This window comes from Passer domesticus, chromosome 8 (genome assembly GCF_036417665.1).
Source record: "Passer domesticus isolate bPasDom1 chromosome 8, bPasDom1.hap1, whole genome shotgun sequence".
Lineage (NCBI taxonomy): Eukaryota > Metazoa > Chordata > Aves > Passeriformes > Passeridae > Passer > Passer domesticus.
The window spans coordinates 34,754,964-34,769,564 of record NC_087481.1 but is presented as its reverse complement, the minus strand read 5'-3'; the positions used below and the strand labels follow the sequence as shown (position 1 = coordinate 34,769,564).

Sequence of the window (14,601 nt, the reverse complement as noted above, 5' to 3'; positions counted from 1 at the left end):
CTTCCTCAAGGAATGAGGACATGTAAACAGAGTATCAGATACATATACAATTGCTTTAGTGGCAACATAAACATATTTAAACACAGCAAATAATGCCGCAAAGCATGTATAAACTACAGCAATTCACTTGTACTAATTTATTCTACAGCGGTCACTTGTTATTAAGCAATTTTTATTAGAATTAACTGTCTCTGTCTGACATGAAGTCTGTAACTTTTCCTAGAGACTGGATATCTGCCTAGTACTGGGATTAAGAGAAGCTTTTTAGACCTAACTACCAGTGTACTTCTTCAACATGAGTGTTCTATTACTGGTGGGTTCAGTGCATTTGCCAGTAGCTAAGAAATCCTTCCTCATTGCTTGATAGCAGTTTTGCTACTTCAGAGTAGCGAAACATTACTTTGAGAAATAATTTCCCTCCCTCTCTTCCTCTTTGCTCTGTGGCTTCCTCTGCTGTTTGGCCTTTAATGCTGACCAGTAGTATGTATAGGTTCATTAGCACTATTGTAAATTTAGTCAATACTCTTTTAGTGGGCTCCAGCTGGGTCCAAACTGACTCACTGCCCTCCAGGGTGCAGTGAGAGACTTAATTACCCTTGTACAGTTCAACAAGAACAATGTCATGGGCAGCATTTCGCTTTGGCTGAAGAGGTTGAAGCTTCTTACTTTATTGGCTGCCATTTTCAAGTTTAAAGAAAGGGATTTCAGGATAATTCACAGCTCTGTATAATAACAGGGGGAAACCACTGCTCTTTGCAAATGAGAATCGGATTGGTCACGTTTCATTATGGTACTTACATGGATTTTCCTTTGATGGTGGGAATATTCCTTTGGGTAGTTTTAAGGACAGAAATGGAAGTTGAAAGAGCAGAGTGGAGGGACAAGTAACGCTTTAGTCTGAGTGGCACAAGTTTCAGCATCTCTTACTGCTTGAAACCAAGGAAGTCTTTGTGTGATAGAGAAAGAGTGGGTAGTGTATCCAGTATGGCAAAAGTCATACTCAGACATGCAGGTAACTGGTGATGGGCCAGAGTAAATGCTGGGGAACACAAACCCTGAGATTGCCTTGGATTTCTCGTGGGGTGACTAAGGTGAAACTTGAAGCATGAGGTTTAGGACAGTGAGTGGATATTAGGCTATTTAAGTTCATGTTCTGCAAGGCACATCTATCACTATTTCTGTGTTGCTATAATTTTTATTATTAATAATGTTTGAGATTTAACTAGGTCCTGTGTTGGATAATGTGGTAGTCACGTGATTCAATGTGCACAATAATATTTCTCAAAAAATCTGTAGCTGATCTCTTTTTCTAGCTTTTTTCTATGGTGCTGGAGGATTTATTATTTGTCAACAATAGGGTTTCTTGAGGTGTTGCCCATTTTAACTGTAATGCAGTAAAAATTGAGTGATTTATTCTGTATTTATAATTAGGATTAAGTGATTATATAGTGTTTGAGAACCCACTGTAGCCTTCCACTGAACAAATGATCTGACTCTACTACTGAAAACTATGAAGGAATGATATATGAAATCCCTTATGCATACTGTAAAGGAGAGGAACGGGTAAGAGGAACATGCTTAGGAGGGAAAGAAAGAGAAGTAAAAATTATAACTTCTTAACAGCAGGCTGAAGCATTGCTTGCTCAAAGTTGGAGTGTGTTTACAAACTGTACAGCATATTTGCATTAGAAGAATCTTTAGTGACTCTGTGGTTTGATTCCTGCCTGTCATTACCCTTCTTATTTACTCATACACTTGCAAAATATTTGCCTTGCTCCTCAGGTTTTATTACCTGTCCACAGCACATCAGTGGGGAATAGAGAGGAATGTCTGCAGTGAGTTCTTTCACTGCTTATGTCATGGAGAGAGCTTCTTTGTAGTCACTGAAGTGCATGAACACTCATATGTGCCATAAATATCCAAACAAATCAGAGAGCAGACATCATCAGAAACAGTCAGAGAAGGAAGTAAAGTAGGAGGCATCATTCAGAGCAGGATAAAAGAGGAAATCGTAATAGCAGTCACAAATTCTGGGTTAGTCATCATTTGTCTCCATGCTGGTGGAGGGACTTGTATTGCGTCACTTGCAAATATTAGTCACTGAAGCCATTGTCTGAGCCTCTGAGTGAGAGGGGCAAGTTTCTAAGAGAAAATATTTTAAAGAAACATGGGCTAGCAGGACTTAGTGGTTGCAAGTTGTTCATTATGCCCTTATTGATACACTGGTTTATATGGATGCTGTCAATGTAAACATGACATGTGAGACACCTTCCAGAGAATTACAGTTTACCATTAGTTTTCTCTAATTATTTGTTAGGGGAAATTATTCTTTTCTATAATTTAAGTTTTTGTGTGATTTTATTGCTTGATTGAATAGGGGTACTTTGAAGCAAATAGGTTAGTTCAAATTCACAGTTAGGTTCTAATACATTGCTGGTGTGCTGGCAGAGCATTGTGGACTTTGAAATTTCCTAGCTGTTTGTGAAATGTATTGACTGCTTCATTTACACAGTTGCTGCTGCTGTTATTGCATTATTTGTTACTCGGGACAGAGGCAGTTTTTATCACACACATGCACGCTCTGTGCAGAGCAATTCCTGTTCTTGAATGATTCACACTTGGTGTTATGAACAGGCTAAAGAATGAACACGGGGGTAGTCCTGGATTCTGGCTCACAGCACAAAAGGAAGGAGTGGTCCAAGCCTGGAGCACCGTCTGGGGTTACGGGAGAGTGAGCAGGCTCAAAGCACATTGATAGAGTGCATGCAGAGCCTGTATAGATTCTTTAGGCAAGTTAGCCCTTGACAGAATTTTTGGTGATAGCTGGTAGTCAAGACAAAAATGCGGTTCTTGATATAAAATACAAATCAATGGTGTTTGGAAATGAAAGAGCAATGTGTGTCTGTTAAACGGTATTTATATATATATATATCTCTAGATGAGGAAGGATCACCTGAGTATATGTGTATATATATGCAAATTGAAATCTAATTTACAAGTTAATAGTACAAGAATGAGTAAATTTCAAGTGGAATGTATTTTACGGTCATAGGATTGATAGTTACTTTCACTGGATTTAAGATATTTCATTAATTACGCTAAGTGCGTACCTGTCCTGGGCTCATCCTGAAACCGCCAATGCTTTGTATGAAAAGAACTGTAAGAAATGTTTGCTTGTATCTGTGGACAAAGCTAATGGAAAAACCCAATCCTCTCATCCACATATTTATCTGAAAGATGTGTTGTATATCTGCAGTTGATTTTCTAGAATGCTGATTAGCTAATACCATTTTTGGCATGCAGCTTATCCATCGTGTGGGAGAACACTATCTGAATTTCAATTTACTTTTCAAAATGATGTTGAACTGCTATTGCTTTAAAGGCTTTTCTGGCCATTTGGGGACCCACTGCAGACAGAGGAGCTGCAGTCTGGTCTCAAAATCTAATTGAATTGATATAAGGCAGATGAAGCAGTGATTGTTGAAGAGTTTGAGATGAATTGCAAAAAAAAAATAAATGCTGCTGTGTAACTTAGTGTCCTTGTTTGCAACTCTGCCCCTGAATTTACTTGGACTTTCACTGCTAACAGATCTTTTTATGGTAAAAGCCCTGTACTTCAATATAGTTAAGGAATTCATTCATTCTATATGGTTTGATCCAATCACATTGCTGTTAAAGAAACTTCATGCCTCTGAGAATACTAAGCTAATAGTGGAGGAAGAGTGGAGAGTTAAGGTAATGTCAGACTTTAATTCCTTTGTCACCGCCAGCAATTTGCCACAGTTTAAACTTCTGAAATCTCACCCTCCTGAACTTTTTTTTTTTTTTTTTGCAGTGATGGGTCTTTCCCTTATGATTCTGTTCCCTGGCAACAAAATACCAACCAGCCTCCAGGCTCTTTGTCAGTGGTCACCACAGTATGGGGTGTGACTAACACCTCTCAAAGCCAGGTAAGCTTCATTTTTATGCCTCCTTCCCTCTAGATATGCATTTCTGCTAATGTTTGTAAAATGGAAGGTATTTTGCAAAATCCTCTTGGGATTGAAAGCAGGGTCTGTCTTCTTTGTTGTCTATGATGTCTATATTATTTTCCCAGTCATGTCCTCTTTGGTGGCATTGAACAAGAGGTGTCTGAGAGCTCGAGTCAGTCACTCCTTTGGCTGCATGCAAATGTCAGGCTTGGATTTACCTCGTGTTTTACACTGTGTGGTTTCAACACTAAAAGCATGGGATTGGGGTAATCCCAATCCTTTTGGGAATTCAGATTGAATGTGTTCTATTAAAAATGTTAGGTAGATTCACCAAATGATAGTTGTTGATTTTACCTGGGGCTGTGTTGTACTTGTGGACTGGTGAAATTCAGTGCCAAGTCTACCCCACACTGAGTTGCTAACTCCCAATTTTAGGCTGTGTTATTTCCAGTCTCTCCTGTTAATGCCGTCTAACTTTGCAAAAATGTTTCAATGTGCATTGGAGCACAAGCGTGGGCTCTTGGCTCTCAGGTGAGAGCCATACTTCCTGGAATTTCATTTGGTTCTCTCCGCTCTTAGCTCTCTTTTTCTTCTGTGTTTGTACATTGGATTATACTATACAAAAAGAAGCAGCTTTTATGAAGAAGTTACCAATTATTTGTGATAATGTGCACTCCCAGGGATGTGGTACAAATTAAGCATGCAGTCTGGCCTTTGCTTACACCATAGGTGAAAAGCTCAAAAAACATCACTATTTTTAATGAGAGCAAATGGTACATGAATCTAACCCGCCTTCTCTGCTTTTTTCAAACCAAGTGGTGTTAGATCCCATACAAAATTTTCTGAGGATTTTTTTTTTTTTAATTTTGGTAAGAAAAAAATGAAATCTTAATAGAAGAAGCCATTTGAAAAAGAAATTATTCAGAGGCCAAGTCATATATCTACTCACACAGCAGTTAAGTAGGCACTAGTTATGCTAAAATCTTTATTCAATGGAACAAGAAGAGGAAACAGTTACAGGATCTATAATGTGTTTTATGACTGTTGATTTTTTTAACACCTTAAAACAAAAGGTACCCCATCGGGGAGAGAAATACCTGAGTAAACATGTTGATCTATATACTGGCCAGAAAATGAAAATATATTTTCTTTTACACTTTAAAAGGCAAAAGGAAAGATATAAAAACACTCAGAGTTTTGTTCTGTCATAAGAGTACTGTAATGTTACTTGAACTCTTCATGGTACTTCAGAGGAGTATGCAATAGAAGGAAAAAATCTCTTGCATGAAGAAAGAAAATGCTTCTTCAGAGTCACTGCAAAGGGGCAGTGAAACTCTGGAACGTGAAGCTTGGTTATTGCTATTCAGAGCAGATTGAAATGAATGTCAGGATTTCATGTAAGTCTTTGTGCTCTTTGAGGGAAAGGAATGAGCTGGGTTCACCAATTCCTTTTCTCAAATGCCTGAAGCTTCTGAGTTAGTCTTCTGCAAAAATCTGAGTTTCTTCCCAAGCAGGAGACTTTTCAGGAAATCTTATGCAGGTGATCCATGGACAGCCACACTTACATCTCCGTGGAAATCAGCAATTTGGGGGAAAAAATCCTTTAAACAAGCAAAGCAAGTCTTTTTATACAGAGAACAGAGGACTCTTTTATAAGAAGCAATAAAAACAATCAATAGACTTTTGTTCACTACTTAGGGAGTCAAGAATAGGTTAAACTACTGAAATATGTTCTTTCACAGTTTTTCTATCTGTAATACCCTTTGCATTGTGCCAATGGGACTGACTGCTTCCAAGTTACTTCCAAGTCCTGCATTGAAGAAACCAACCAACCAACCAACTACACAAACAAAAAAGCTCTCACCCCCTCACACCCCCACCCCCCAAAAGAAGCTATGTCCTTTCTTGTAGTCAGATGAATGGTCACAGCATGGTTGTAGCAGGTCTTTCTCATAAACTTTTTTAATAAGCATATTCATTTGGGTTCCATCTAGTTGAAAATCACCTGTTTGTTTGGAAGTGGCAAAAGTAGAAATCACCAGGAATGTGCACCTAGGTGTCAATGAGATCTGTGCTCATTAGAGTTCGGAGTACAGGTGGTTATGTTTTAATTTAACAACTGCAGCAAATCAACTTAATTGGCTTGAAGTAGTTCAAGGTACAACCTCTTACTCTCATGTTCCTTTTGCAGGTGCTGGGAAATCCAATGGCAAATGCTAACAACCCTATGAACCCAGCAGGAAATCCCATGGCTTCTGGGATGACAACCAGCAACCCTGGAATCAATTCTCCTCAGTTTGCTGGACAGCAGCAGCAGTTTTCAGCCAAGGCAGGCTCCACTCAGCCATACATACAGCAGGGCATGTATGGGAGACCCAATTATCCCGGAAGTGGAGGTTTTGGTGGCAGGTAAGAGTTACTTCTCTGAGGTGGAAAATAGATGTAAATACTTGAAAAAGCTTGTTCTAGTGACCTGGCAGAAGTGTCATGGGCTTATTTTAATTATATAAAGTCTCAGTAGCTGTTTTTTGCTGGTTAACCAAAGCACACACTGCTTTTACAGCTTTGGAAATCAGCTACCCAAAGTGCAAAGAAATTCATCACAGTAAATGAAAATGGCTTAGGTCAATCAATTAGCTCTAATAAACCCCCAAAATAAAGTTTTAATTAAGAGAGATTGTTAAACAGACCACAGGCTTAGGAGTGATTAACATTTAATAAGGCCAGGATGTGAAAGGTATTGATGGTATAATTTCGATGTGCATATGGAGGAGTAAGCTTGAGTACTGGGCAAAGTAGTTTGCTATGCAGCAGAATATTTCTGACCAAAGACTTACTCCACAGCAGGAATTTGAAAAGAATTGGTAATGAAGATGTTTGGTAGAAAATATAGTTGTGTTATGTATTTATTTTGGGGAAATAAATGCTGCATTAGTCATATAATCCAAAAGTAATAGCCTGGCATGAGTTACATGATGACTTTCTGTGTCTATACTTTGTAAACGGGGATGGTGAGGGCACTTAACTGAAACCACTACTTATGGTGCCAGTGCAAAGGCTGCAGAAGAGACTGCTGCTAGCATAGGCAGTCTAGTGTGAAGAATATTAGCTTGGGACTCAGAGAGAGAGTTTATCTCTTCTTTCATCTCTGCTACTAATCTACTGAGTGACCTTGAACAAGCCAAAAAGTTTTTTCAGCTTTGCATTAGCATCTCTAAAATGGGCACAGTATATTGGCCTATATTTATAAAGATATTTGATAACTTGAAGTGAGAAAGGCGTGGTTTGGCTTGGCTTGTTTTATCTTAGGATCAATAGAAGAGATGGGCAGGAACTGCAGAACACACACTGGGATCCAGTGGAGTCGATTGCACTGGGTCTCTCCTGGCCTTTCTGCTAAGGTTCAGGGAGAAATGCTTTTATGATATCTCGAACACTTGCCATAATTCACCACTGAGGCAGATTAATGTGCTGTCTTGGAGGAAGTTCGCTGTTCCTGCTCCTGTGCATTTGCCCCTACACTACTGAGGAGCAGAGCATTTACTTTCAGGAGTTCAGCTCTACTTTGCAGGAAGCTGCAGAGCTGCAAAGAAGTTCACTGCCCCCAGAATGACTGCTGGCAAGGCCTTGCAATCCCAGTGGCAGCCCTATGGCTGTCGCACCTGGGAGGCAGGTGAAACCTGTAGGTGCAATCCATATCTCCTGTACACACCTAATTACCTGGCCTGCTGGCTTTCATTAGTCATTGATACGTGCTTTTGGAATAGTTCCAGGTGAGGATCACACCAACATTCAAAACGAAATCCACCAGGCACATCTTAATTCTCTCCTCCTTTCTCTTCTTCCCTGTTAGTTACCCTGGAGGCCCAAATACCCCTGCAGGAATGGGGATTCCCCCCCACACGAGGCCACCAGCTGATTTCACCCAGCCAGCTGCAGCTGCTGCCGCTGCTGCAGTTGCAGCTGCAGCTGCTACAGCAACAGCTACAGCTACAGCCACTGTGGCAGCCCTTCAGGAGACACAGAATAAGGACATGAACCAGTATGGACCGGTAAGAGAGTAACTCTTATGTCTTCATACCTGCCTGATGTGGGCCATTACTGGGAATTGGCTGTCCTTCTCACTGTTGTGTTTGTTAGGGTGCCTACTGTATTTTTTTCCCTTTGTTTTGGTGCATGAGCATGGTTAGAAATGCTTATGAGAAAGTGCTGGAATGTGTGTATGTAGGTATGAGTCAGTCCCTGTGTTTTTCCCAATAAAACTTGCATCGCTGTATTTTGTAGTTTAAGGGTCGTCTCTTAAAAAAAATGGAAGATTTCTCAGCTACAGCTGCATCTGACATGATACATTAGTGTTGTCTTTGCCAGCCCTCTAAATTTGAGTACCTAGTTGAAATGTTCTAGAATCTTGCAGTAGGTTTTGTAGCTCTTGGACAATTGTTTATTTTGGTTATTTGGGTTATTTCCCTTCAAACAGAGAAACAACAATAGAAGAGAGATTTGGTTTGTAATAATGTTGTCTGTACAGGCAGCTATGTGAGACATGCATTTCCAGTGATCCATAACTTCTAGCATGTTATGACATCATGGAATCATTTTTTTCTTAAAATAAACAAGGGCTTGATCAATTCAGGTTTTTCCTCCTTACCTTTTTTACTTCTCTGAATTCTGAACTATTAAGAATCCATATGCCAGGTGATGGAAAGCACAGGGTCTTAGAAACTGTAGTGTTGTGCTCTATTTGCACAGCCAACATTCTTACCTGTTACCCTACAGTGCTAGACCAGTCAGTTGAAACAATTAATTTCTCATCTTAGGTTTGCATCTGTCTTCCATTCTTTGCCTTTTACAATTACAATTGAATTTTTATTATAAATAACTTCACCGCCCATCAAATGTTAGAGAACATTGAAGGAAAATGCGACATAAATCCTCCCCTTCTTCCCTTCCCCAAAAGCATGTTCAGCTCCCTCTTCCCATTTTATAAATGCATGTCGCATTTTATTCTTTTTTTTTTTTTCTTCTTCTTCCGTTGAAGGTTTGTTCCTCTTTCCAGATGGGTCCAACTCAGGCTTACAACAACCAGTTTATGAACCAGCCTGGTCCTCGTGGTCCTGCTTCTATGCCAGGCAACATGAACCCAGCAAGCATGGGAGCAGGAATGACACCTTCCAGCATGAGTGGGCCCCCCATGGGCATGAACCAGCCTCGGCCTCCTGGAATGAGCCCCTTCAGCACCCACGGGCAGAGGATGCCCCAGCAGGCCTACCCAGGCCCACGGCCCCAGTCTTTGCCTATCCAGGGCATAAAGAGACCATACCCAGGAGAGGTAATAGAAGAAATGATCTTCTGTGTACACTGTTCCTTTGACTGCAAGTTGCAGCGCAGTGGCTAATGTGTGGTGCACATCCCTCTAAGATAGGTACATCTTTGTTCCAGCCTTGGTAGGAGTGCAGCCATTAAAATATTAGCAGGAGCAGCTCCTCGTTTTTAGCTTCTACAGTAGTCTGGTTGACCCTTGCTATGTGAGTCTGTATGATGATCATTAAGTCCAAGAGAGGCCCCAAACCAGAATGTCATTCTAAGATTCTCATGCTGACTTCATAGATCTTAAGCAGGGTTCCATCACATGAGTGGAGTCTTTTAATGTGGCAACTTAGAAGAGACACTGAGGGTGAAATACTTCATTTTAGCCCAGTAGATATCTGATCTGCATTTTCTTGGACAGTTTTATTTTTTAATGAAATAGAGGACAGACATTGTACTGTAGCACCAGTAGTAATAGCAGTCATGTTTTAAAGAGTTGCTTTCTATACTTTTTGAGTGTTGATTCTCATAGTCGCTAAGATGAATATAAATAATGTTGAACTCAAATCCCTCTCTGTCAGCATTTATCTAATACCAGCTTCTGTGGAGCGTGATAAGGTCCCGTGCTGCTACAGGAGATCTGCATGGCTTTATAGGCAAAAGTACATTGCCATTGGGCTGTATTATGACAAGGCACAACACTTAGGGTCAAGTTTTTAGAGAAATTTAGACAACCAAAGATGTAGACAAATGAGCTTTTGGAATTTAAAAGCACCAATGTGTTTTATTCTTTGAATTAGTATGAACTGGGCAGTAGAGGCTTTTTAGAATTCCAGCAGTTCCCAGCATTTCCATACACCTAAATGTTTTTACAAATCTAGCCATCACTTAGTAGCTTCAGAGATCATTTCCTGGTGAAGTTCTGTATTCAGCTGAGACTTCAGCAGCAGGTATAGAGCTCTGAATATTATGATACTGCCCTGACAATAATTATGGTACTAAGAGTTTATAGAAAATGCACAGCAAAGAGGACCATGGCATGCAGAAAACACAGAAAACATTATTGCCCACTCTACAGAGCTATGTTTCTTTCCTGGTCTGCAAACTGTCTTTTTTTCTAAATAAAAAACTAATCAGAAATAAAAAGTGATGTGCTTTTGCAGGAGTTGCTTCTCTTAGGAGAACTTAATTACAAGTAAGTTAAGAAAACACAAAATGTGGCTTGTTCATGTGATTTTTCAGATTTTGTATTTTAAGGATGACTTTAAATCTCTTTTTGCTGCTTCAGAATCAGGTTTTTCATTGTAAGTGAATATGTTCATGTTTCCAACAAGTCAGCTCTGAACAGTGCTATAAATGTTGCATGATTGATGGGCTGGAATTTTGCAGATTATATTTGCCTATTGTTTATTGTAGGGTTCATTTATGGAAATGTCTTATCATGAAATTTATTTTTCAAATTGACATTCTACTGCCTTTGGAGTTGCAGTTTTCATTACTTCAATTCCAAAAGGGCAGTCCTAGCTAGCACTAGCAAAGTGCTTATGACTAGTAAGAACTTCTCTTTAGTTGTTAAAGTGTTGCTGAGCACTCTGGCAAGAGGCCAGCAGAGCAGTTGGGTTGAAAATGCAGGCGTGGGCAACACATCTTCTGTGCTCTTGTCCCTTCCAGGGTTTTGTTTAATTTATTTATTTATTTAACTTTTTCTTTTTGTGCTTCCATTCTACATCTGAAAAAGGAGCCCTAGGCTTGGGTGTGGTAGCATTTGTAAAAACACAGAAATTTTGTGAACTTTTGCATCTGGTTGTAATTCTGGTTTCTTCAAGCACAGGGCTCTTTGACAGTGTTACAAGGCTGAGTGCGTGTCTTTTTTACCTTTTTTTATGAAGTTTTTTATGCTTTTAAGAAGTATTCATCTGAAGGGGTTTTGTTTAATGTATGCTAATAATCCATACAAGAAAGCTGCTTGTGTGAAACATGGCTTTGTCTTCTTGCATCCCTGAAACAGCCGAATTATGGAAACCAGCAGTATGGACCAAATAGCCAGTTTCCAAACCAGCCTGGTCAGTATCCTACTCCCAACCCTCCGAGACCCCTCACATCTCCCAACTATCCTGGACAGAGGATGCCAAGCCAGCAAAACACAGGGCAGTACCCTCCTCCAACAGTCAACATGGGGCAGTATTACAAGGTAGGAATTCTGAGATTATTATCTTGTTCTGTCTGGTGGCCATTTATTAATGAAGTCACGTTAATGGTTTCATGGATACTGCTTTTATGTAGTTAAGAGAGAAAAAAACACCACTTTTTTCTAGTGTTTTGGATATCAAGTCAATCAGCCAAGTTGCATTGCAACTTCAGAGCAGTTCATAAAGAAAATTGAATGTTGCTGCAGCTCATTAGAGGCTTTTACAGGAAAATGTTTGGTTTGCTTTAAAAATAGCTTGTAAAAAGAAGTACCTAATGGGATTCAGGTGTAATGTTTTCAACTATTCGTGGTCCCTGCAAGAATGCAAGTATGGAAATTTGTAATAAACAAGTTCCACAGCAGCATTCAGTTTTGGACCTACAGCGGTCACTACTGGATTAAGCCAGGCCAAACTTAAAGGATGTTCCAGCTGTAGGTTTCATCTTGAACTGAAGTTTCTGTGATGTTTTCCAACCCCTTCCTCCTTTTTTCTCAGTCTTTCCCTCTGTGCTGCTTGTTTTGGGCAAAAACTAGAGTTGTTAAAATGTTGCCTAAAACCTGTTTATGGTTAGATCTTGAGCACTTTGTGTTCTCCAAACTGAGGTTGCGCTGAGGGCCTGCTGAGGTTTGTGCCATTGAAATGCACACACAATGACCTATTGCACACAGGTACTCCAGTGAGTATAAAATGGGGAGGACCTTTGATCTTCTGACCTGCTTAAAGCATTAGCTGTTGAAGTATCTGTACTACATTCTGAATTTGAATGTAGGCTGAAAGAATCTAAGTTGCGCATTGTTGTTGAATTGGAATTGTTTGGTGTGATTCACACAGAAGACACCATTAAAAAAAGAGGAAAAGCACAACCCTTTTCTGTAGAGCATCTGTTCTGTGTGCAGCTATGCTGTCCACTGGGTACCCAAAGGAATGCCTGTTGGATCGTGGCAGCTTTTGCAGTTCACTGTCAGGAAGAACGTGAGGAACAGACAGATCCTCTATATAATAATTCCAGTGCAGTCACTTATGCTGAAGTAACTGCAGAAGATCTCTGTCAAGTTTTTTAGTGACAGATTTTTAAATATATTTAATGTACATTTATTTTAGATGGGGTTTAAGATTTTTGTTTGCCAGATACTTGTGACAGGGAATTTGTTTCTTTACAATGTATCCCCTATATTGTATTCAAATATTGACTGCTCTGGAAGCAGTTAGGAAAAAAGAGATCTTGTTAAAAAGGCAGATTATCCTGGTTGGGGGAAAATTCCACAGACAAAACCTGAACCTTTGAATTGTAGTGATTGTGCAGATAGTAACTGTGTGTGTCAAATATAAAAACCAAAGATGGCTGGGAATGTGAATGTTTAAGTCTCAAGTATCTTAGGTTAGCAGAGCAGCATTTAGATACACAATCAGGTTTGATGTCACAGTGCTTGGGCTGTCTGTAAAGGTTTTCGTTTTCTGATGCTCTCCTGTGTTTCTGCTTATGGTACATGAGCCATGCAGCTGGAGTTTTGTTTAATGTCAGCTTCTTTCACATCAGGGTTATTGGTTTATTCTGTTGGCTGTAACCACCGCCTTAATTATAAGGAGCCAAACCAAAGGTGTTTTAATACATAGCTACTATTCATCTTTAACTGTCATTTTTCTACCAGTTTGTCTTAGCTAGAGCAAACTAGGAACAGAATCAAATTGCAGGTGCACAGAATAGAAAACACCCCCTGACCCCCAGAGCTTTAATTCTGAGTAGAGAAGTTGAACAAGGATGGAAGAAAGGATAGATGGTTGTAAAAAGGACACCGATGGGCTAATTGTGTGTCTTTGGATTTTTTTATTTTTTTTTTGTAGGCTTCTTTGCACTGGGGATGTTTTGGGAGGAAGGCAGAGGGATACAGAGGGCTGGGTGGGCTGTGGCACAGTGGAAAAATTAAAGCAAATGGTTGGTTGGTTTTGGAAAGAGAGCATTCAGAGGAACACAGTAAGCCTTTTAGCAGCCTTGCTTGTATCTGGTCATTGCCTGAGTTAAGCTGGCTGGTCTGCTGGTTTCAGTTCCTGCTTTGCTCTCCTAGTGTGCCTTATCCCTGAAGGCCTCATGGGACATCCTGTGGTTACTTCTCCAAAAACAGAGGGGCCTCCCTCCCTTGTCTGTTGTCTTTGATATTTGCTAACAGTGCTGATCACAAGGCTTATTGTTCTTACTTCAAGGCTGCAATAACAACGTGATGTTATTTGTTTTCTAGCCATCAAGGCCTGTACCTGTGGCAAATTACCCTCATTCACCTGTTCCAGGAAACCCCACGCCACCCATGACACCAGGGAGCAATATTCCTCCATACCTGTCACCTAACCAGGATGTCAAACCACCGTTCCCACCTGACATTAAACCAAATATCAATGCTTTACCACCGCCTCCAAGTGAGTAACAAACAGAATGCCCCCACAGTCATTTATCCTTCCTCTGTTCTCTGCCACATGCATTTCAAAGTCTGGAAAGTAGCTCTGATTGCTGCTCTGGGAGAGGCTGGAGTTGTTAAGTGGTAATAGGTGGCATGCACAGTGTAGGATCACTTGAGCCAGTTGACAGAATAGAGAAAGACTGCTATGCTCTTGTAAAATAGAATATCAGAAATGTTCTTCCAGGTTAAACTTGTGAGGATTTTACTCCAGAATTATTCCTTTAATATGCTTCCTGAGGAGAAAACACTTGATTTTGGGTTTTGTTGTGTGTGCTTTGTAGGCTTGTTTATTGTATGAACTTTCATTTGATCTATTTTGTTCAAGGGCAAAGCCATTCATTGAACAACACTGCAGAGTAGGATAAAATGTGAATATTTATAGCAGTGTCTCTATTGTGATCCATACAGGCTTCTTAGGAATATTCAGCACTGTGCCAGAAATTGATATATGTTCCTTTCAAAGCCACTCAACATCACAGCTACACTTGGCTGGGAACAGGGCAGGAATAACAAGATCTCTCTCACTGGATACTAGCATGAGATGTTTGAGGTTTTGAAGTGACTGATGAACAATAGGAGCTATCATTTACTAGAGAGCTGGGAGAACCTTATGTTTTCTATAAAATAACTGCTGCTGCATTAGCACTTTGCAGCTCTGGAGTTCAGGATAGCTGAAAAATCAAG

General features: G+C 40.0%; 1 protein-coding gene and 1 long non-coding RNA gene across 17 annotated transcripts in view; one reads left to right on the top strand and one right to left on the bottom strand.

Moving 5' to 3' along the window:
* Positions 1-14,601, top strand: part of ZMIZ1 (zinc finger MIZ-type containing 1) — a 347,370-nt gene that overhangs the window by 305,918 nt on the left and 26,851 nt on the right. For 14 of the 16 annotated variants that reach the window (XM_064430330.1, XM_064430321.1, XM_064430324.1 and 11 more), the window contains 6 exons: positions 3,836-3,950; positions 6,163-6,380; positions 7,825-8,023; positions 9,010-9,300; positions 11,287-11,469; positions 13,702-13,876. In XM_064430330.1, coding sequence (XP_064286400.1) covers positions 3,836-3,950; positions 6,163-6,380; positions 7,825-8,023; positions 9,010-9,300; positions 11,287-11,469; positions 13,702-13,876 — 1,181 coding nt within the window. The remainder of the gene's footprint in view (positions 1-3,835; positions 3,951-6,162; positions 6,381-7,824; positions 8,024-9,009; positions 9,301-11,286; positions 11,470-13,701; positions 13,877-14,601) is intronic. The other 2 variants (XM_064430326.1, XM_064430336.1) reach the window with 1 other exon arrangement.
* On the bottom strand, positions 4,969-6,166 carry LOC135306431 (uncharacterized). Its single transcript, XR_010367248.1, has 2 exons — positions 5,977-6,166; positions 4,969-5,572 (listed from the first exon to the last, which is right to left on the bottom strand). It is a non-coding gene; the product is annotated as an uncharacterized LOC135306431 (long non-coding RNA).